General features: G+C 41.1%; 1 protein-coding gene across 1 annotated transcript in view; it reads left to right on the top strand.

The window, feature by feature from the left end:
* The window catches only part of LOC109468177 (von Willebrand factor D and EGF domain-containing protein-like), an 85081-nt gene extending 60832 nt beyond the window's left edge, over positions 1-24249 (top strand). Inside the window, exons 4-16 of the mRNA XM_019766433.1 lie at positions 17828-18085; positions 18228-18342; positions 18578-19189; positions 19347-19463; positions 19622-19744; positions 19910-20023; positions 20272-20394; positions 20638-20742; positions 21373-21417; positions 21523-21648; positions 21993-22123; positions 22385-22619; positions 23096-24249. Coding sequence (XP_019621992.1) covers positions 17828-18085; positions 18228-18342; positions 18578-19189; positions 19347-19463; positions 19622-19744; positions 19910-20023; positions 20272-20394; positions 20638-20742; positions 21373-21417; positions 21523-21648; positions 21993-22123; positions 22385-22619; positions 23096-23310 — 2319 coding nt within the window. The 3' untranslated portion in view covers positions 23311-24249. The remainder of the gene's footprint in view (positions 1-17827; positions 18086-18227; positions 18343-18577; positions 19190-19346; positions 19464-19621; positions 19745-19909; positions 20024-20271; positions 20395-20637; positions 20743-21372; positions 21418-21522; positions 21649-21992; positions 22124-22384; positions 22620-23095) is intronic.
* The last annotated feature ends 406 nt before the right edge of the window (positions 24250-24655 follow it).

Below are 24655 nucleotides of genomic sequence, written 5' to 3'. Positions count from 1 at the left end.
CTGACTCATGGGTCGTTGTGATGTTAAATTTCTTTCCTCCTATATATCTATATATCGGTTGTGTAGGGTGTTCTTACCCAGCTTGTGTACCCATTCCCCTGGAGTACTAGATTGTCGGCTTCTGATATCTGTTGTGAAGAGGGGTTCTGGAACCCGTCTGCTCCAAAAGAGTCCAAAGCTAACCTTGTCCTCGGAACCTGTCGTCGGTCTGTCCTGGCTCGACCGTTAATGGGAATTCTTACCTGGCTACAGGCGAACATCCGATGATGTCCAATCCAAACTCTGTTATTGGGCGGAACAACACTATTCAACGGGCCAATATGTAGAATGGTTTATTACAATAACAACAAAATGTACACACAAGCCTCCTGGCAGCTAAGTTGATGTGCTATGTACATTCATACAATCTAAAAATATAGTTAAATCTAAAAGCGAAAATTGGTTTAAAATCGGCATACAATATAGCTGTGTGGAAAGTAAATAAATACACGATGTGGGATTTCTGTACGAGTTCACGAGTAAAAGTTCATGGTCTACAGTTCATTTAGACGTTTGACCAGGGCAGGAATCCTGCTTGTCGTGTAGCGTTTAGTCCCGGAGGGCTGCTGGTACCGAGTGGCGTTACGTAGATTTCTGCCATGCTGTTCACCACGGGTAGGGGGAAGCCAGGAGCGAAAGATGGAGACCAGATCAGTAGTTAGAACCCCAGAACGGCGTAGTCGACTGATAAAGAAAAGTCGCTTGCTGCCTTTAGTAACCATCTCATTCACTTGGTCGTCCCAGCGTAGGTCATATGTTACACGTAGCCCTAACAACCTGGCCTGTTTGACAATCGTGAGTGGTTCACTACCAAGGGTAAGTACTGGTATCTGTGGGACTTGACGCAATAAACAAAAATGCATCGCTTTATATTTCTTTCGGTTTAGCGTCATGTGGTTGTTTTCTGACCAGTTTTCAAGGTTGTCGAGTTCTGTCTGAATGGTCGACGCTGACACTGTTGGTCTTATCTCACCAAGGTTGACATTATCAACATACTTCCAGTGCCTATTTGTGGTTGCGGGTTTGAATTCGTTGATCGTTGCCAAAAACACAATCGGCCCTAACAGTGTTCCCTGTGCTACTCCACATGTAAGGGGCTCCCAGTCCGACAGTGCTCCTTGGTAACGGACACACTGTCTGCGTCATGACACGAAACTGCACAACCAAGGGATGAGAGATGGTCTAACACCCATGTTGATAAGTTTAGTGATGGCAGTATTGTGGCACGCCCGATCAAACGCCTTGGAGAAATATGTAAGTATCAGGGTGCCCACTGATGATTTCATTTCAGATCCCACGAAGAAGTTTAACAAGTCGATGAGACAATGTGTTTTCGAACATCCTTTGGAGTTGCCAAACTGTTTCGGGTCTATTTGAGACGAGATGTCAGACAAAATCCACGACGAGATAAAGCCTTCACAGACTTTCGCGAACTGCGTGGTGAGAGAGACTGGACGGAGACTATCCAGGTCCGCTGGGTACTTTTTGGAACAGGGATGACTGTAGCTTCCTTTCACTCTGGCGGTACTCTACCCTGCCGTGGCCTTAGAGAAGCATTCAGGATGTCTGCCAGTGGTGTTGAGAGTTCATAGGCAAACTCCTTAATAATCCGAGGAGACACGTTGTCCGGGCCTGGGGCTTTAGAAGCTTTAATCCGTTTTAACCGGTTGTACATGTCCCAAGGATTGATTTGGGGCGGCGGTGTAGACGGTACGCCGGTAACATGTTGTGGTCAAGTGGGCGCAGCGCTTGGCAGATGGCTGCAAGGTGACTGTTGATCACATTGGCTGCACCTGCTTTGTCCGTTGGTTCTATCCCGGGCACTAGTATGGACGAGGAAGGCGCTGTCAAGTTAGCCATCTGTCTGATGGACTTGTGCCACTCGGCAGGCTTAGACTTCTTCAATGCTCCACATGGTCGTGGTAAAATGTTTTTTCTTTGCTCGTTTGATGTCACGGGCTAGCTTGTAATATGAGTAGTACTAATCAGGTTTTGAATCGGTATGAGGGACGTACATAGAAATTGACATGGACACAAGTTTATTGGCCATTTTATATATTAGTTCATGTTTACCGGTCCTACATTGCCCTGTAGGTAATCTTGAATTTAGTTTTATACGCGACTGTCGTTTGTGTATGTTATTTTACCCTTGTTGGTCATGCCCACCATTTACGGTCTTGTCCTGTCGATCCCTGTCTCTTTCTGGAGCTTATATGCCCAAAATACATTCTGTTGCACTACAGGGAAGCTTTCTTCGTTACACCTGCTCATCTGCTTTTGTTTTGATTTACTAGAACACGGAGGTGCTGGTGGGTATCTTAGACTCGGGTCTCAATCCATCAATCACTCCTTCTTACCCTTAGGCGTTATCGCTATATCCGGGTGCTGGTTGTGAGGCTTGACACATACATGTATGTAGCTCATTATACCTTACGGAAAAAGTGTGTGAACCTTACAGTCCTGTACTCTTATGCCTGATCGAGTGTAGTCGGTTCAAGTGTTGGATATCCGTTTTTTCGGCCTGATTTGTACTTGCATCACGTCAAACGCCGCCGTCCAGAACACGGCCGCATGTGCGCCTGTTTCCAGTTCTCCATCCCCTGCCGCACGGCAATCTCGTGTCACGCGCATGCAGCATGAGGAGCTCTGCCTGTACTGATTTTCAAAGGTTCTGGTGATGAGTAGGGTTGTTTCATTGGAATCATGTGTGGTCTGACAGTCTTACTCAGTTAAACGAATGCGCCGACAAACCCTGAACGCTGAATTAGGGCGGGCCGGCTTAAAATAGCCCATATGCTTGATGGTAACGGGGCCATGTAGGTCTTTCTGTGCCCTTGTATAAAGTTGTATTGATTATTGCCTCATCAGAGCCATGTGTGTTCCTTCTTGAGCGTTTCACCACTGATGTGGATGATCAATGTACCTAGTTACGAACTCCTCTTATACCTTGTCCCCAGAAGGCGTAGCCTTCACCATCTGCTATTATTTTACCCTCCATCGTGCTGTTGTCGTGGTCCACGAGTGTGTGCGAGGCGTACCTAATAATGTCGTTCTGATAGCCCTGTCATTGTGTCATGTGTCTTACCGAGCTAACTTCATTTTAGCTCGTGTAGACAAGTTGTGAGACATATTCATGGCACTTCGCTGGATATTAGAGCTCCTGCATGGAGGTTGCTCGTTCAGCCCTCAGCTCTGGAGGTTGCTCGTACAGCCCTCCGCGATACTCCCGCAGAGCTCTGCGCCAAAAGAACCCAATTCGTTGGTTGGCGTCACGGTTCAGTTTTCTATAGAGGTCTGTAGATATCAAGTCAATTCAATGTGAGTAGTAGGCTATACAGCCAGTACTCTGTCACAAATAAAGACTTCGTCACGCAACTCTGCGCACGACAACACGGAGAGCTTAAGCTCTGCGCCCTAACAAGTCAATTCGTTGGTTGGCGTCACGGTTCAGTTTTGCTTTCACCTCTTCAAGCTTGCAGTCAATAGCTCTGCGCCAATACACGTCAATTTGTTGGTTGGCGTCACCGCTTATTTTTGGCTAGACCCTTGTGAATAAAGCTATAAGTACAAAACACGTCGATGCTGGTAGTTGGCGTCACGGGTTCAGTTTTGTATAGAGCTCTGTAGATATCAAGTTAATTGAATATGACTATTTAGGCTGAACGGCCAGTACTCTGTCACAAATAAAGACTTAGTCAGGCAACTCTGCGCACGACAACACGGAGAGCTAGCTCTGCGCCCTAACAAGTCAATTCGTTGGTTGGCGTCACGGGTTCAGTTTTGTATAGAGCTCTGTAGATATCAAGTTAATTCAATGTAAGTAGTAGGCGATACAGCCAGTACTCTGTCACAAATAAAGACTTAGTCACGCAACTCTGCGCACGGCAACACGGAGAGCTAGCTCTGCGCCCTAACAAGCCAATTTGTTGGTTGGCGTCACGGGTTCAGTTTTGTATAGAGCTCTGTAGATATCAAGTTAATTCAATGTGAGTAGTAAGCGATACAGCCAGTACTCTGTCACAAATAAAGACTTAGTCACGCAACTCTGCGCACGACAACACGGAGAGCTAGCTCTGCGCCCTAACAAGCCAATTTGTTGGTTGGCGTCACGGGTTCAGTTTTGTATAGAGCTCTGTAGATATCAAGTTAATTCAATGTGAGTAGTAGGCGATACGGCCAGTACTGTCACAAATAAAGACTTCGTCACGCAACAAGTATAAGGGAAGGTCATGTCGAATTGTAAATATTAGTAAAAAAAGGGCAAGCTGAGATTCAAACCCGGGTCTAAAGGTGTAGCTCTAAAACCATAACCTAAACCCGTTACCCTAACCTCTACGCCACAAAACATCACGGTGTGGATGGACCATTCTGATACACATAAAGTTAGCCGTTCTGCGATATGGCATCGACCGTTTCAAAAGGCGGCGACCGTTTACGAGACGGAAATTAGCCGCGGAGCTGCTAGAATAGCCCTCCAAGAGTTGTCAAAAACAGGTCTGTGACCAGACAAGTTAATTCGTTAAACCTTTAGTATACAGGAACAATATTCAGAGAGACAACATATTTGCTCCATACAAAACAAACAAGTCCAAACAAACATACTTTTCCCCAGAATTTTGTTGTGTGAACGATCATGCAGGGTGGCACCTATTGTCCAGTATTTTACAACCAACATCCGCCCTAATCGAGACGGCCACCCGCACACAAAACAAGCCATGCACAGTTGTGAACTAGGTGTGAACGTGATAATCCAAAAGTCAAAAGAGAGCAAAACTGAACCTGCGACCCCAGCCATCGAATTGACTTGTTTTGAACGCAGAGCTCAAAGAGGTCTATTAAAGAAAATAACAAACTCAACAGTGGCGACAACCAGCGAAATGACTTGTTTTGTCGCGGAGCCCTGTATGCTTTTAACCGACGGAACTAGGGCTGTCCGAGCAGCTCCATGGAGCTCTGCGAAGTCTTGTTTGTTTGGGAGAGCCCCTGGTACGTTACAAAGTCTAGTAGTCACATTGAACTGGCTTGAAATCCACTGAGCTTTATACAAAACTGACGCCAGCCATCGAATTGGTTTGTTTTGAACGCAGAGGTGATAGATTTAAAAGCAAAACTCAACAGTGACGACAACCAGCGAATTGAGCTGGTTTGTCGCCGAGCTCTGTGCGTTCTTTATGACCACGGAGCCAGAGCGAGCTAGTCTCTACCAGACTCCTTTGCAGGCTGAATAAATAGTAGAAATCGGCAAAGGGGGAAATCATTGGCCAGAGGAGTTGGCCGACCATAGAGGGTCCAGTTTGCACTAAGAGCGAGCTGCGCGAGCACCTCCATGGAGCTCTGCGAAGGACGTTCAACACAAGCCCTTGTGTCGAACGTCTTGGGAGAGCCCCTGGTACGTTACAAAGTATAGTACTAGTAGTCACATTGAACTGGCTTAAAATCTACGAAGCTCTTTACATAACTGACGCCAGCCATCGAATTGACCTGTTTTGAATGCAGAGTTCAAAGATTTTAAAGCAAAACTCAACAGTGACGACAACCATCGAATTGAGCTGTTTTGTCGCGGAGCTCTGCGGGGGTATCGCGGAGGTCTGCACGAGCAACCTCCATGGAGGTTGCTCGTGCAGCCCCTATTGGGCACCATCGCCTCACGGAAGGATAACTGTTCACAGATGGGAGCACAAAGCCTCAGCCTGTTATGATGGAATTCCTTTCTACATTTGTGGAGCTTTATTACTATCTCATCTATTGCTCATCTATCTCTTGAAAACAATTTTACTTATATACTGTTTTTGAAATACTGTATGCCAAAGTTGTTACAAAAAGAACATAATAATAAACTCAACACCCCAAGCGCCACAGAAATGAATCCCCCCCCCGTACAGGCACGGTACAGAGATGGTTAACTTGGTTAACTACACATGTTCCAATCTCCTTAGCTATGCGAACCAAACTTTTTCTTAAGGGGGCACACCCCAGTTTATTTTGGGTCTCAATTCGATTCTGCATACCCTCAACTCTAGCGACCGTCTCTTTCAGGAAATACCTCTTAAGCCAAAACACTCTGTTTGCAAATGAAGGATATCCCTCTAGCTACGAGAACAATAGAATTTCAATTTCTTTCACCTCTCACATTTTAGTAAATTTTAGGGGGAAAAAGAATTTTTTGATGAAAAATGATGCCAAAAATTGGCCATTTTCACGTGGAATTAAACCCATCACCCAGAATTTAGCCACCGATATGACTTATATGGTCGGAAAGAGAAAACCTTTATGTATTATTAAGAAAAGTATAAAGGAAATCCTAACACTGAGATTAACACAATAGCCTGTCGCGCGAGCCATAGCGACAGCACCCCCAGAACGCATACAACGCATATCTAGGTCAAACCAAGCACCGCGCTGAAGGCGGAAGGACACCCGGGAGTAAGCCTCGGGCCCGAAATCAATTTTCACCCAAAACACGCCACTTCTTACACTTTCCAGCCATGTAAGTAGTTAATCCCATTTTGAGGCAGATTATGAGAAATGTAAACTCAAACATGAACCATCGGAACCCCTTCGTCACTTTTTTTCCGGGCACTACAGTGGACCCCTGTCGCGGAAGAACTGGTGTGTGCACCGTCAAACCATCCGTTCAACATGTTAGTTTTTTCTCGCCTGTCTAACATGTCCGGTCGAAACATTTTGCAAAACAAAAATGGCACAAAATTATATGTGGTACAGAAAACTTGTGCAGCAGTTAAAACCAAAAATCGACACTTCAGAAAAGTTGGGGGCCCATGCTGAGGGGAAGTTAGACAAACTAACTCACTCTTGGCTAACCATCGTGGCGTACTTCTTTGTTTTATGATACAGCTTGTACAACATATACTAGTATTCAAACGGTCAACTGGGATAAAAACAGTACCTCGCACGGACACAGGGGAGATAGCTGACTGACGAGAAAACGCTTTGTAGTTCTCGGCCCTGTTTTTGGCGGGAAGCCACACACACACAGCCAGCATTCTATGTCTCCTCTCCTCAAACATTTCCGTAAACGGATGTTATGTCCTATCAAGCAACTCCAAGGGTGTTCCTCATGTGGTCAGGATGAGTTCTCTGGGCCATTCTCTTAGTTCCTGAGGAGACATCCGCACATTATTGTATACTTTGGCAGGAGCTGCCACATGGGTGACCTGCTGGAACGGTGGCTGCACGGCAACTGGCATGTGTGGGTGATTGATATATTCCCCCCCCCCCCCATAGTGCATAGCGGCTCGGGATAGTGCCTTCATTTTTAGTCACTGATAATGGATTCCTAACCTTAAGAGGTGCTACCCTGACAAGGTCTCTCCTTTGGTGTTTTACGTACGACCAGAATGTTTTGGGTTTGTCCATATTAGCTTTCTTTGGTATGTCTATGGCACATTCACTAAGAAATCTGTATTTTCTTTAGCTGTCATCCCAGTCATAACCGAGATCCCTGTCCTGCACCCACCTGAAGTCAGGGGGGATAAGGTGGAGTTCGACTGTGAGGTCAAGTACCCAGAAGATCCCTTGGCATGGTTTGAAGTGGCGTTCTTGTTTGACAACGAGTATTTTCCGGAGGTACCGAACAAGACCCTTACAGCTGGAGAGAGGCGTGCAACTCTGGACGCAAAATACATGGGAGAAAACAGGATTGAACAGGACTGGGAGTCAAAAATGGGCAAAGATGTAAGATGAAGACTTTACTTTTATTCAATATGCAAATTTTAGTGTCACGTGTACATGTGGTAGCTTTAATTAATTTTTGTCCAAATCTAATTTTACCTCTTGCTATGGTCATATTAGTAATACACACACACAAACACACATATATATATATATATATATATATATATGTGTGTGTCTTAATGTAAAAATCTTCTTCATTTGCGTTTCTTCTACTTTAAAATTCATCGTGTTATCTATTATTCATTCTTTCTCTGCAAGGTTTCATGCGTGGTGAGGTCGTTCTGGGAAACCTCATCATCTACAAAGAGTGACTGGTGGCAAAGTGGCTCATACTTTGCAGGAATCCAGGCAAGTAGATACTGTCGATTTTCATCATAGCTTAATATATTCGCGGTAAAGACATACCATAAACTGGCCATGGTGTACAAAGGTTTCTTACAGGTATTTATTGCCAGATTTAGTAATTTTCGTTTCAAAAATAAAATTTTATGGATTTTATGTCAAGTTACACATGGTTTCTAATATTAATAACATCCCATATAATTTTATGTAAATATCATCATAAAAATGCTTAATTTATGCTAATTTGATGACGTCATTGGCCAAAATCCAAGATGGCGGACCATATCATTAGAACAAGTATATACAGGTTATTTTCATTACAATTTCATCAATACTTCCATTCCTTTTTCCAAAAAAGGTTCATATGAACGTCTGAAGTCTGTTTACAATGTATTTTAGGCTTTACCCTGAAAAAAAAATTTTGAACATTCAAGATTGATGATCCAAAATGGCGGATAGCTTAAATGTGCATGGCGTCATTTTATGACGTCACCGGTGTTGCTATGGGCAACATAAGACAGTACACACTAATAATCTGTCATTAACAGTTTTGGTGAAGTTATGTTGTATACCATTTAGCTTTAAGGGAATAACCTATCTATACCATTTTGGCCAATAAAATCACATTAATGTTATAACGACATGTAAATTTTTTACTAGTACACCATCCTCTGAAAATCTGGTGGTCATACGACATACCGTTCGCGAGTTCTGAGGTGGGGGACGAATGAGCCAACCCCCCCGTCCCACCAAGCCCAAAAAAGCCCGGTTCAGATAGGGTTAAATAACGGTGTAATGTTGGAAATTTATTGATACAAAATGTGATTGTCAATTATATTCCCAATAAAAGCAAAAATTTATAGGATGATAATTAGGGTTATAATTGTCTATCAATTTTTTTTCAGGCTGAAACCCATAGTGTTGTGGTAGAGGAGGCGGAGATGGTGTTTAATCTAAAGGTGACTAATACAGTACCGTTTGTCTGCCGACGCCCACCCTGTGTAGTCTACATCCCATTTGCTTTCAATGAGAACGCAGGAGACATCGCAGCAGGAGATGCCTGTGACTTGATACTAGAGTCAAACAGTTGGTCAGAAGGCGAGATTAAAATGATTGCCGTGAAGGACGATGGGCAACAGGACGGTGACCAGCAGATGTACATCAACTTTGGGACGATCAGCATCAACAACTTGGACAGATTGACGCCTCATATCTTTAATGGCTACAAACCAAACGTCAATATTCAGGTACAAAATAAATTTCATTTAACAAAAAATGTCCATACAGGTATCTATTGTGATAATCTAGGATACGTCGTTTTGTGTACTTTATGCTACGATCGATATAGTTTTTCTTTTCTTATTAAACAGCCTTTATGTGTAAGTCAAAAACAAGATGAACGCCCTTAACCTTTCATAGAAATTATTATATTTCACTCCATTTCGAAGATATGGATAAATGCATCATAATCATCCATGGTTCTTAAACCTCTTATGACTTTTCTCCTTTTATTTATGTATACATTAAGCTTCTAATATAACCTAAAATTGGTATAACTTAAATGGGCCGGCTAACCAATGCCATAGTCTGCATTGTTCCCGTTCGTGTAGCAATCTTCTAGGAAGACTTAACCGGAACACGTTTGTGTTCAAATCTATGTCCCTCACTGCACGCAATCATCCTGCGTCACTCGATCGTCTTGTCTTGTCAGAGTGGCGCTACTGACGCCACTCTGTACTGAGGGGATGCCAGATCGTAAGGGAAGCTGTTTCGGGAATTTGGCTTTTAGGTTGCGGTAAATTTACGGGGTGATATTTCTTTATTTAAATGCAAATACCAAAATTTACAGCAAATTAAAGAGCAGCAGTGACCGAATAATGTGTCCACTGTAGGACGAGCTTTACTGCCTCAGGGAGGGATTACGTCGGCATTTGGCCAATGGGGGGAGGGGGCGCACCAGCAAGTCGTTGACTTCTGACATTAATAACAAGCTACCTTGCGTGTTTTCATCAAACAACAGTGAATGTAGTTCATGTTTATCGTAACTTGGCACAGTTTGAAAGAAACGTGTGGAACGCGGACCAGAGGTTAGGAATATGATTTACCCAAATCGTGCGCCAAAAAGCAGTTACTCAAGCAACTGGATATGATTTTGAAAACGTTAGACGTCTCAGCTAGTATCCACTAGCTTTCGTCAGTGACTGAGAGACCAGAGGGGAAATGCAGGTTTATAAGCACAACCTATTGATTGATATGCAAATAAAGTGAAGACAAATTTTTGGAAGTCGAAGGTGGAACAAACGTCAGACAAGTCAAGACAAGATAATGCAAATTAGAAACCTCCTGTTATACAGAACAGGAGCTTAAGTATTGTCTGTCCTCGGGGCTGGGAGTGCCAAATCCCAAGTGCCAGAAAGATCGACCCGTAGTCCCCCTTCCCTGTTGAGGGTGGGGTTGTACATTCTTTCATATATTGCCTCTTTAACACCCCGTTCCCACCAGCGTGTTTCGCGGTCTAAGATATCCGTGGACTCGAGTTTGAAAGAGTGACCCTGGTTGTGCTGTAGGTGGTGGAAAATAGCTGAGGAGTAGCCGTTGGCACTAGGTCGGCAATGTTCTTTGTATCTTACTTTGAGCGGTCGACTTGTCTCTCCGATGTAGGTGTTACTCTTTCAAACTCGAGTCCACGGATATTTTAGACCGCGAAACACGCTGGTGGGAACGGGGTGTTAAAGAGTAAAATTTGTCTTCACTCTATTTGGATATAAATCAATAGGCTGTGTTTATAAACCTGCATTTCCCCTCTGGTCTCTCAGTCACTGACGAAAGCTAGTGGATACTAGCTGAAACGTCTGACGTTTTCAAAATCATATCCAGTTGCTTGAGTAACTGCTTTTTGGCGTATCTTATTACCTGGATGTCTAACCTTCATCGACGTACCCAAATCGTGGTTCAGGCGTTTTCCTGTGAACAAGGCCTTTGTTGAAGCACATTAGTGATTCATCTCACACCCAGTGCTCAGATTGCAGCCAGAATTTTCATTTGAAACACTACCATTTGCCCAGCAATATATCCGTCTCTTGTTGTGTTTAGCATGTCATAATTAGGCCAAGTCACGTCCCTCGCTCCAACCCATACAATATCGTTGCATGTAACTCTTAAACTGCGTCGAACATTAGATCTCAGGGTTGCCAATATCATATCGCAGAGGGAGCGCGTTGAGAGCGCCGTCCTAGTGGAATGGGGGCCTATTTGTTGAACTGCTGGTCTATGAATTAAAGATTCTGGAAAAGCACAACGATTTGATATGGGTAGGGATTTTTATCATCTAAATTCTTCACTGACTTAAATTTTAAAGATGCTAATACTGTTTATGAAACTGTTTTTGGACAGAACAATAGCATAGAATCGGCTTAAGGGGACTTCTAATGGGTCAACGTCATATGGCAATTAAAATAAGACGCATAAAATAAGCACACCAGTACCTCATACGCTTACCACACAAGTTCAGTCTGAATATGGTTTATGAGATCGTGAAATTCTGAAGTGTATGTATTGTCTTCTTTCTTTTTTTAAGCATACGCCCCTATATTTTCCTATAGGTTCGTACCCAAGACACCATTGAGGCAACATGCACGTCATCGGGAGACCCTCACATCGTCATGTTTGATTCGATAAGGTAAAGAATGTCACTTGCGTAGTCTGTAAGTTTGTGTGTGTCTTGTTTGCATTTCCCTCTGTTTCATGTGGGTAAAAACAAAATGTTGTTGAAACATGCTGTCGGATTGTCTGCATATCTAGCATGTCGGCTGGGGTTCGCAACTATTAATAAGCTGCTCATGATTTATTTCGACATACTGTTAATGATCTTGCACCAGTGTAAGTCACATTATGCAACATTGACTTAATTTTATGGGTGACATCCTCTGAAGACCCCCTAACTACACTAGTGCTTTCGTGCGAATGAAGACCCCCCCCCTCAGATGCTGCTAAACCAAAGAAATGAATAGCCCGTATAGATGTGAATTTGCGGTAGTACATGGTGACTTTTACTAGACGGCACATGCTGCCCATATGCGGTATGTATTCGGTTGCACTGAGTTCTGGAGTTCCGAGCAGCCTGGGTGCCATCCTCTGTAGTTACCGCCGGCTCTCTAGACTCTACTGTTGCTACCTACTAGTGCCGTAGACTACACCGGTGGGGGGATTTTTTTAGAATAGGCACCGAAAATCAATGCGCGCGTGTCACCCATAAAATTAAATCAATAAGGCCTTATATTGAAACATCTTGATACATTGCAATGTTATTTTGTATAATTGTTAGGGCACGTCAAACGAAGTTCAAATTCAAATGTATCCGGCAGGCATTTCATGTTAATGGATAAAGTTGACAGCCTGACAGACATTTTTTTGCTAAATTTAGTTAATTTTTTTATACAATAAGTTTTCCATGGATGTTAAATTACGAATGGCATTTGCGCGCTAATGTCCTTTAGAGCAATTTTGGGTGCCTATTCCTCCCCATCCTAAACCAGCACACACCCACTACCCCTCTATGTAGGATGACCAAAGAAGCCCGGTATGAAATAGGTTAACACCATTTGCATTTAATTTCTTTAAAGATCTTTATGTATTGCCTCTGTTCAAACTCATCAGTGGTGCTTGGGACAAACAGGCCCATGTTATACTGCCGGGAGAGTTTGTCTTCTACAGAAGCAACGCTGCAGATCGCACATTTGAGGTACATTTGATTGCGATAAACGGATAAAAAATACAGTTATTGCATATCATATTATCAATACCATAAGCAAATTGTAAAAAGATATTGGTCATTTTGAAATTATATACCAACAAAAAGTGATGTTTTGTAATACTAATAGTAGCGTTCATTCTTTCACCTAGCTAGTAATTTGATACTTCAATGCCGCTTATAGCAAAAAGGTGATGTTGAACTTAAATGTCACAATATATAAAAGAAATATGAAAAATGAGAGGTATTTATATTAATTCATAATAGCTCGCAATATATTATTGCCCAAGGGCACATATACATTATAGTCTTGCGTACGAAGCAGTGGCAGACAAAATGTTAGAAACTCCTTTAATTCTCATAGCTTTACCATTCAAACAATAGAAATTTAGACGTATACCTGTAAGTAAGTACCTGTGCGACGACTAATGATAAATGCAGCAGGTGAAGGGCAGCGAAGACACCCTAAAATAGTATACATTCATGTGGTATACAATAACGTATTTGTTGTACTGCATATCCTTTAGGTGCAGTCACGTCACAGACGGTGCAGTGGGGAAATCTCCTGTAACTGTGGAGTAGCTGTACGAGAGGGGAACGATGCTGTGATCATAGATAAGTGCCACAACATCTACGGTGCTGCAAGTGTCCGGTACCTGACTGCAAACGATGACGGTAGACTTTCACCAGGATTTATTGTAGAGAGAGACGGCAATGGGAAACAATTCAAGGTGATTAAAAGTTTATATAATGAGAATTAAACTATTCTCCAATGCCCAAAAAATTGACTCAACTTAATACTTAGCACCGGGCGACAGTTTAATTCTCATTATGTATTTTACCGACTCAAAAGAACTTAAATGCTTGTGGTTAAACGCTATTTCTTTTACATTTCCGATGCTGTGCCCAACATGTTTGGAATTCCAGAAGAGTCGATATTTGTTCATTGATGTAAAAATAATGTTTCAAGACTTGTAGTAACAATGTAGACTAGTAGAACAAAATCAGTCTCAAGAGTTTCTGAAATCCCCAACATAGGAAAAATATGAGACAAAGATAAATATTTATAAAATAAATACAGTGGTGACAATATAGTGACAAAAATGCGGGTACACCTGAGCTATGATATGGTCTGACATCTTGGATTTTGACCAATTACATATAATGTAAAAGAGGTTATAAGTGGAAAACGGAAGTTTCAATGTTTAAACTGTGTTCCCAAAACTGAATTTCAGGAACCCGCTGCATGCCATGTCAAAATTTAAAAGGTATATTCTAGAAAAGGTATATTCTAGAAAAAGTAAAAAAAAAAATTGGTAATTCTAGCGCAAGTCGTACAGGCGCTATATAGAAGATGAAAGTTGCCTTGGGCGTCAAAAATCCTCCCTCCGTCTGAATAGAGTTAACAAGAAATCATTTCGTGGTAAAGTTGGAAAGCGGTCATTTACAGTGAAACATGAATTCTTCCATATATTTTTCTATTCGACAAATAGCACTGTGTGGATATTTTTAGATTATATTCCGTGCAAATATTTCAGTAATCAATGAAGTTAAACTAAAAAGTTACTATTCTAAAAAAATGGACCATAAAATTCCATCTCTTTAGCATTAAACGTGAACTTAACTTTGTTTTTTCCCCAAAATTAAACTTGAACCACAGGTAATTATGCCATCTGGAGCCTTCGTCGAGGCGACAGGATCTGGCTGGATGACCATACGCGCCCATGCTCCGGGGAAAGACAAGGGCCACACGGAGGGAATCTGTGGATTTTTCGACGATGACCCTGACAATGACCTGAGGAAGCCTGACGGATCTACAGCTAGTCACCACATCTGGCCGGACTGGCACAGGGACTTCTCTCTCGCCTGGCGGTGAGATAAAATGCTTGCGATGTCATGGGTCATGTAAAAAACCTATAGGAAGGTAGGGACTACAGTGACGCGGTAATAAATTTGCAGCTGCGATGGTAACAGATAAAATCTTTTAAAAATTCTAAACATATTATTCCTGTACGTTTGGGACCGCATTGTGGATACAGTTCCCTGTAATCACGCATATGTGTAGATATGTAATTATTGTACATTTGGGAATGCATCTTTAGCAGCAACCCATGTGCTTGTAGAATTGCCCTTAGGAAGGTGACAGACCGACAGCGAAACATCGGCTGAATAAAAGACTTGGTTGTGTAGAAAAAGTCTTTTGATACATATTCAATTTTATCCACTGCCATTTCTGTTTTTTTCTCAAACGGAAGGGTAAGTTTAACCCTATCTAGACGTGAGGAAAGGGGGGACGTTCATGCCAGATAACGTCTTAATGGCTGGAGCTAGAACCACAAAACATAAGGACTTTAAATTTCCTAAAATATATCAAGCAAAAAAATTAATGATATTTAGTTGTATATCCTTGTTGCCACAACAAAAAAGGCAAAACTAGTTTCTGACGCAAATTTTGAAAATATCCATATTTGTAGTTTTCTTAAGAAATATTCAGAAATTATGCTAAGGCCAAAGCAAGTACATTATACGGATGACATCCTCTAATTCGATAGGGCGAAGAAAACAAGGAGGGCCGAAATGCGCAGCTGATTTGGTAGACGACACGCGGCGTATTGCAAAAATTCTTTTTCTAGAAGCAGAAAAGCAACTTTATACCTCGTGGTTGTATGTAATAATGATGATAATTACAAATTATTCATTTCTCAAAGAAATATTTTATGCAAGTGATGTTTCCAGATGTTGAATAGCATCAAAAGGGTTGTTAGCTGTAAAACTTTGAAATATGTTCGCAGGGGCAGGGAATGCACCTTTATATTTATCATATGAGTCTAAATTGTTTATTGCTGAAGTTGAGAAGAGTTAATATCAAAGGGTAGTATTTATTGTGATAAAAACGTCATAGCTATTGTTCGAATGCGATAAACGTTCATGCTAATTCGATATTTTATTCAAGTAGTCAGTTTACCCCAGCTTTACAGAAAATCATTTCATCGCAATTGTAATTACATGTGTTTTGTTGAATATAGAGTAACACCAGGTACAAGCCTTTTTGACGTAGACTGCTTGGAAAAAGTGGACAATGCTATTGCAGACGTTGAGTTTTGTACCTGTCCTTCGGGTAACGTCGCGAGTTGTGACTTTACAAAAACACGCAGAGTCAGCAGCAGGTACAGACCATTCGCACCTCCCCAATCAGCAAGAAACCGCAACTGCCACAGGAGGAGGAGAAACGTGGAAAACATCGAGGACGATCCACTGCTCTATAATGATGACGTGGACCTTACTGACTACGTGTTTGACTACGGAGAGGGCTCTAATCCTGTTGTCAACAGCGTTTGGCCAACTCCTAATAAAGGAATCACAGAGCAGGACGCGAGATCTGCGTGTCAGGGAGCCATTATGAACTTGACCATCGCCCAAAGCTGCAGGGACATTTACAATGTCGACATCTTCTCAGGCGTGGACTTCTGTATGGCTGACATAAAAGTGAGCTTAATTACAGTAAAAACTAATGACCAAATTTTCTAAAATTAAAATTGTTTATATCACAAGGCGATTTTCCTTTACTTCCTTAATTTTAGCAATATAGAATATTTGAAATCATTTATGATCTACAACTAAGGAGACTAGAAGTTAGAAAACAAGTCGTTTGACGTTGCTGTTGTCACAAGCAGGAACCTAATCAAATTGAAAAGCACATACAACTAAAAGCCCGTTTATGACACTCTACATATATTTTCAAAAACAACTGTAAATGTTTGCTGTTATTTTACTTTATCTGAAATGTCTTTAACTGTTAAATCCATTACCTTTTGTCCTTTTTGACTTTCGGACATTAAATTGTTATTGCAATAAGCATACAAAGCCTAGGTGTAGGGGCGGCTTATTTGCCATTCCCCTTTACGCTGCACAAGTGTATCCAAATAATTCGGAATACTAAAATACGAATATAATGCAAAAATCAGACGCATCTAGAACTATACACCGAAAGCTATATATTGCTTTATACCGAAAATTAAAAAAAAAGTCAAACTCATGGTTAGCAGAAGACGGTATTATACAATAGTTTAGTAGAGTATCATTACATTTTCCGACTGATAACATCCAACATTGAAAAAGAAATGTATAAAGTCTGCGCATTATACTGCTTTATGCTGCAGTTATGTAGCAGAATAGTACATTTCTGTTTTCCCGACTAAAAGCATTTTGCTATTATTATAGGTCACGGAGGAATTCGACTATGTAGACATCATAGTGCAGCAAATCCAGGCAGATTGCGCAGAAAAAGCCTACAAGAATGTCAGCCTGTACGAAACCAATGAAAACGGCACAGCAGTACCCCCAACCTTCATCACGGCAAACCTGTGTCCACGTCAGTGTAGCAACAACGGCCAGTGTGTGAACGGTACCTGTAAGTGTAACGAGGCATACGCGTCGGAAGACTGCTCCATCCAAGTTGGCAGGCCTCCCGTTGCTTTCGCTCTCCCCGCCGAGGGTCTCTGTGACGTCCGGACCCGTCCGTGTATGAAAACCTCGTTCTTTGCTGAGGGACTGATGGATTCAGAGAATCTTACCTGCAGAGTAACTCATGTTAAGGTAGGTTAAAAGGGTACATACACATTGCTGTTTACGAACAATTAAAATGCAAAAAAATCTACTTGTATTTGAATACTCTAAAAGAGAATGTACAATGTATGTTCATTGGCATGCCATGTAGTGTTGTGTTGTGTTGTGTTGTGTTTTTAATCATGATTAATGTGAACATTTTTTTCACTCTAGCACAAACTTTATAACAGTGCCGAAAAGCCACATTTGTTTGTGTTTGTTTCAGCCTTTGTTAATTTGTAGAAGAGTTAAATCGGCCTGCTGTCTTCCTTTGAGATGGCGAGTTCAGGGCCTGAAAAATATAACATAACATACGGGTTGGAGTCCTACCAAATCTAAAACAGAAAGTCGCAAAGAAAACAGAAAATTATGCAAGCATCTTGTTCTTTTTTTTAGATTCAAAATGGACAAAAGATTCCTGAAACCTCTAGCGGCAGGTCTGGAGCAGAGTTCAGGAGTTTTGGGGAGGTGGCATGTATCCTTCCCCGGTCACCTGTACGTTACGGAACACCTGCTACTAACGAAGGCGCAGTGGCTCATGGGATGCTGGTCTCCGTCAGTAACGATGGAGAACGGTTCAGTGGAGAGTTGTTCTTCACAGTGTACGACTCTGTCTGTCAGGAGTGTACTGAAGGAGGTGACTGCCTGTGGAAGGTATTTAAAAAAATTGAAATTAAGAAGTATAACAGTAATGCAAATATAAAATAGGTGTGCCTGTATTCTCTAAATAGACCATAACGTTCGATTATTATACAACCTGTGCCATGTTTTTATACAAAAGTTCTTTTGGATACAGCAAAACACGTGCAACATCCGAGAACACTGCTTCGGGGTTGAAGAACCAGATCCCAACAACTGGTGTCTTCAATGTCTGCCTCAATTTTCCAACACGACCTGGTCCAACAGGCAAAGTGAGTCATAAAGTGATATGTCAAAAACATCTAGATGATTTGATAGAAAATAATACTATTTTAGTTACGGTACGTATATATCACAGAAAAATAGGTTTAAAAACACACAAAGATAGTTACGTTAAATCAAAACAGATCAGAGAAAAAAATGGCATATGAAGATACCTAATGTAAAATATAGCGATATTTCTTGACACAATTCTATACTTTAAATGTGCGTATTGTTTTAATCCAGATAACAGCCCACCGTCTTTCACCACCTCACCGACCATCACAAAGCTTCCCGCTGAAAATCTGACCATGGCCCTGAGCGCTGTAGACCCAGAAAGCAGACCTTTGACCTTTAGTCTCGTGACATCAGGAGGTCCAGGCGTTACTGTGAAGCCAGACGGCGAGCTGACGTGGATAGGAGACTTCACAACAACGTTCGACATCAGCATCGCTGTTCAGGATGAGTGTGGTTCATCAGCAGAGCAGACGTTTCAGCTGACGACCACAACGTGTGACTGTCAAAATGGAGGACTGTGTGTTCCTGATCCCGACAAGCCTCGCGGCCAAGGCCACTACAACTGTGTCTGTCCAGGGTACACCGGGCAACTGTGCGAAACAGAAATTGACGAATGTCAATCAAACCCATGTTCCAACGGAACCTGTATTGACCATGTGAATGGCTACAACTGCACCTGCGTGGAAGGATACATTGGTGTTAATTGTGATGTGAGTGTTAATAATAAATGTGCCCTGGAGCCGTGCTTCCCAGGGGTCTCTTGTGTTAACCTACAGGACGGAGGTTACCAGTGTGGCAGATGCCCTCCTGGCTTCCTCGGCAACGGATTTGAGTGTGAAGGTAATGATGTACTTTTAAGGCATGAAAAACGCCTTATATTCTCATATATTATTAATATCTCTTTCAATGCATTAGCTTATCATACGTTATCCTTATCATTTTCTTACCATGTAATGTTGCATGAATCAAGAGAATATTAATAATTTTCTCTCCACAGATATAAACGAGTGTGATCTGAATAACCACGGCTGTCCACATCTTTGCGAGAATCTACCGGGAACGTACGAGTGCACCTGTCCAGAAGGACTAGCTCCGGTTGGAGATCTTTGCACGGGTGAGCCTCAAGATTCAGTTCTACGTTTGCTATTTTGAAAGGATTTTAGGAGCTAGCCTTGTGTTTAAGTTTGTAACATTTAAGATATTGATTTTATTAATGTGTGCAAGAGAATTTAAGACTGTAATTCAATTTCATTTCATATTCATAATTGATAGATTTGGATGAATGCCAGCTGGAGCTGGATGACTGCTCCCACATTTGCACAAACACCAACGGATCCTACACCTGCGGATGTCCACCCGGTTATGTACTTGGTAGTGATGCAAGAACATGCGATGGTAAATACGTTTTTTATCTAAAACCAAACATACCTCATGCAAATGTCAAAAATTCTTCCCAAAATACTAAGATGAAAATTCACTTGGGTGTTTACAGAATTATATGAATGCAAAATTATTACTGGCGTTGAGTTTTTATAAATTTTATGGCTGTCATTATTTCAGAGATCAATGAATGCAACAGCTCGCCTTGCCAACATGAAGGTCGATGTCAAGATGGCGTCAACCAGTACAGCTGTTCTTGCACCCATGGTTGGACCGGATCCAACTGTCAAGATGGTAAATAATAAGTTCCTTTGGTGACTTGCGTAGTTAATCATGACTTACACTAATTAATTTTAAAAAATGTATTAGTGATTAGTAACAATACTGAATAATGACGCTGAAAAGTTTTACCGTTTATTTTAGGACCGAGTGGACGGTGTTTGAAGGCCCACTGTAACATGTATCTTCTTATCGTGTAACCATCAAATTTATATCTGTTCAGCTATGACGGAAGTGATCTACATTATTTGTCTTTTTGATAGATCTAGATGAATGCAACCTGATAAATCACGGTTGTGAGTACCAGTGCCAAAACACACCGGGCAGTTATGTCTGTGTATGTCCGGAGGGATACACTGTCGGCGCGGACGGCAAATCCTGTAGGGGTAAGTTATAGCTTAGTTTGTCTTTGTTACTTATTAAAGAATCTAACAAAAATGGCTATTTATGACAGTGTTTGTTCTGATTCTCAGCTGTTTGCACAGGGTAGGGGGGGGGGTGCACTAACCGTATGAGATAGCCTTTTTGGGTTGACAACCACACACTGCCGTATTTCTTTGCCCTTTTAAGGCCTGATATCACAGCTTGTATTCAAAACCGCACTCTGCCGTATTTCTTTCCCCTTTTAGGGCACTATACCAGAACTTGTATTCACGACCGCACACTGTTGTATTTATTTCCCCATCTAGGTCCCGAGACCACGACGTTAGGGCCAGAAACATCAAGCACGGCAGGTAACTGTTAAAGTACTTTGCATGCAGCATATACTCAAAACATGTTCTAACTCTATATATTGTATGCATACATGTCCTGACATGGCCATGGCGTTTGACCCTACTTTTGTTGTATGGAGTTACTATATGTCTAATCAAAGTGCGTACCAACGTAACGAATATGTCAATATCAATCTGAGGATCAGGCACATTATAGGGCGCACTAACTATAGGGAGGTGAACTATCACTTCGATAACATCCTGCAAAACCCCCTCAGTCACTTACATGTAGTAATGTTTATCTTAAATGCCTTAGTTATATAGAGTTACATATATAAAAGATATATTGGTCCAAAGATTTAAAAATATGCCGTTATTTCATGGATATATGTCACACTAGATCCAGGTTTCCTAACATTTTTTTTAAATTTCCAATTTACCATGTTATATAGGTTCTTGAACAAAGTATAAGGAATGAGTAATGCATTTTCAAAAGAGGAATTTAATGATCTTGAAAACAAAAAGATTATATGGTAATGATGATAGTTTAATATTGATGATGATAACAGTAAAAGTAACGTTACTTACATAATTTATGTAGAACAGAATATTATTGCTAACATAGTATTCATTTACATTTGTACCTTCTAGATTCTCAACATCAGGACAGCGGGACTACAAAAGAACCTATTGAAGGTTTGTATACACATCATCACCATTATTCCTTCAACGTATCAGTTCATTCCAGGTTGCAGTAAATAGGATAATATATTTACTATCAATGTTTCTTCATATTATAAGTTGATGACTGCAGGAGCCACCCTTGTCCAGACGAAGTACACCAGGACTGTGTCGAAGTAGAGGGTTCATTTGTTTGCCAGTGCGTACCTGGCTACTATCTGTCGGAGGATGGCACGCAATGCAAAGGTTAGTTGTATATTTATGGCTTGAAATCCTTTCTTTTACCTCCGGGTCGGGATGTACTGTTTTTGGCATGTTTTTGTGTCTGTTGAATTGTGTTACCAGATACATAGATTTCGATACTGGCCATTTACCAAACACTATGCTAGAACGTCTAGGCATTACATAGACTGCTAAAATATTTGAAAAAAAAAATATCCCTTAATGTTTTTAAGTGGTTATTGTTAAGTAGGTACATCATTATACACGTACCTCTAAACATTATCAAATTATGATATTGCCAATAAAGACCTGACAATTTAGCTATAAAAATGTAATCTACTAGTTACCGTTTTGTTCTTTAAATTTAGAGAGCACAACGTTTAACACGGAGGTGACGATCTCCCAACTCGGAACCGATGAAGCGGTTTTCACAGAGAACGGTTTGGGTGATCCGGAATCAGAGGAGTTCAGCACAACTGCAGCGATTTTGGAAACAGCGGTGAGTTTTTTTTTAGAAATTGCTTCAGAACTGGCACCGAAATATTCTAAATTACCTTGTTATCTACATTGTCTGAGGATTTCAGGTTACAGGACCAAAACAATTTTAAACTCCCAATTCTAACAATATAAAAGATGAGCTTGAACATGTCTACTGTAATTATAAAGTTAAGATGGACACACATGTAAAGTTAAGATGGACGCTGAAATGTCTTGCAAGGTATCTAATGAAAACGAAACATTTCAATTTTTATGTCTCCAGATCGATGGAATTTTTGCCACCAGTGATATGGAGAATCGCTACAAAGGTTGTAAGGTCACAGGTTTTCGAGCAGGAAGTGTCATCGCCGTCTTCGACGTCTACCTCGGCGAAGGAGGGACTGTCTCAACCGTTGAGATCAAAGACATCCTGTACGCCGGGATACTGCTTAACAACAATACTTTGGGCTCTGCTGGTTCAATTGTGGTGATTCCATCATCCATCCAGGTGTTGGAAGGTGCGGGAACTTTTTAAAGTTTGCATTTTACCAAAAGCGATTGTATGTCCTTTTTTATCATCATCATCGGGTATAGGATAACTTTTCTATCCTGACACCAATATCTTAAATATCAACATCAACAATTTAGCGTTCTCGTTAAGCTATTTAGTTAATGTGGTATTTATTTTCAACGTGACAAAATTTGTAGGCCCTGCGGATCATGTAGTTTTTATCTTATAACGTTAAAACTTTACCTTTCAATTCAATAATCAATTAAAACAACTGATGTGACAAATGGATGAATGAATGAATAAATAAATAAATAAATTGAAACACACAGTGTGTACGATACAAACGTTGAGGACAACAATAGGAATTGAAAAAGGAATTCACGGGGCCCTCTCGTTTCTTTTACAATCACGGTTATAAGAAAATACCGGTGTTAGAAATTCCAATGTTTTTTACTTACCATCTCAATGATATCACTCCAATAGCTATCCCCAACGAAGACACACACTGGTACAGGGAACCGCTCTACCTGGCACTGCTTTGTGTTGGCCTTGCAGTTGTGGTCACAGTCGCTTTGGTGGTCGTCCTCTTCAAATGCACTGCTCGTAAAAACCGCCTGTGCGCCCCAGCGAAGTTTGGTGAGTACAACGTCAACATGGAGATGACTACAAAGGACAAGTTTGATAAGGCTAACTACTAGTTGATGTCTAGATCTCAATTCTAGATATAACGTAGAATTAGATGTAGTATTTTCTTTGCTTAACCCTTGTCAGCTGGAATTTTTTGCACAATATTTTCAACTAATTTGCACGTCGGCATTCGTTGCGTTTTGTTGCGTTTCCTTGCGGTGTGAAGTGTTGTACGAGAAATACTCCCAAATTGATCATAAACAGGGCGCTCTATAGATTGTACTGCATGTGAGACCTATATACATATGGGCTCCGCAAGACGGGGATCGGTAGTCGCAGATAAAGACAAAGAACAAGATTGTTTTAAATGCAATTTGGCTTTTTAGGGCTACTTTTTGTTCTTGTGTGAGCGATAAGCACTAATTTGACTCAACAACTCACTATCACGGTTTTTTGTTTAAAATGTTTGCAGTGAAAAAAAAACATAATACAAGATATTTAGAAGCGATAAGATGTTAATTTTAGGCAGGAAAATGTACGACTTATTTGTGATTTTTTTATTTGCATTGTTCGAAATACACAGAATATAAGAACATACAATAGCGTTTGGTTTCCTGAACTTTTAATAGATGAGAAATAATGATTCAAACCCCTACCACACATAGCGAAAAATGGCATCTTGAAAAATGCCGAACTTCCTCAAACATGTTTAGAAGTTGGTAGAAACCAAATTCGGCTGCGGTCTTCTGGTGTTCAGCGAGGTCGGATACAGTGTGCCGGCCAAATTTGCTTCCATTCGTGTTGAAAGAAAGGAAGTCTGGTAAACATGAAATAAAAATTATGTCAATATCTGGATTTGGGGGGGAGGTTCTGGATGTGTGGCAGGGGCTTAATGTAGCTATGCTAAACGATCATATTTTATTACTGATAGCACCATTTGTGAGAAAAATGCAAGCAAGTACAACCACTTAAGTTTGAATGGTTAAACGCCCTTTCTAAGCATTAAAAAACCAATTTGACTTTGTTGTTTATGAGTTTTTTTCTTGTCTTGTTCGCCTCTTTCACCAATTTATTTGCAGCTGTTTAAATGACAAATCAGAACAATATATAAACGGATGAAGACATGAGACCTTAGATGTTACCTTCGCCAAGAATGTTGCCGTTATGTTTCCATAGCGCTTGTGTGTATGTAATAACTATGTATGTATGTGTGTGTGTGTGTGTGAGTGTGTGTGTGTGTGTGTGTGTGTGTGCGCGCGCGCGCGCATGTGTGTTTATGTGAGTGCATGCGTGACTATGTGTAAGTGTGTGTATGTATGTGTTATATTATTATACATGGGAAATTGTTACAATTTCATATGATATGAATTTAATACTTGCCGCAACTTTGGAACTTAAGCGAGGGTGAATATCATG

This window comes from Branchiostoma belcheri, unplaced genomic scaffold, assembly GCF_001625305.1.
Source record: "Branchiostoma belcheri isolate BF01 breed outbred unplaced genomic scaffold, Haploidv18h27 scaffold194, whole genome shotgun sequence".
NCBI lineage: Eukaryota > Metazoa > Chordata > Leptocardii > Amphioxiformes > Branchiostomatidae > Branchiostoma > Branchiostoma belcheri.
This window is presented reverse-complemented; position numbering and strand designations above follow the sequence as displayed.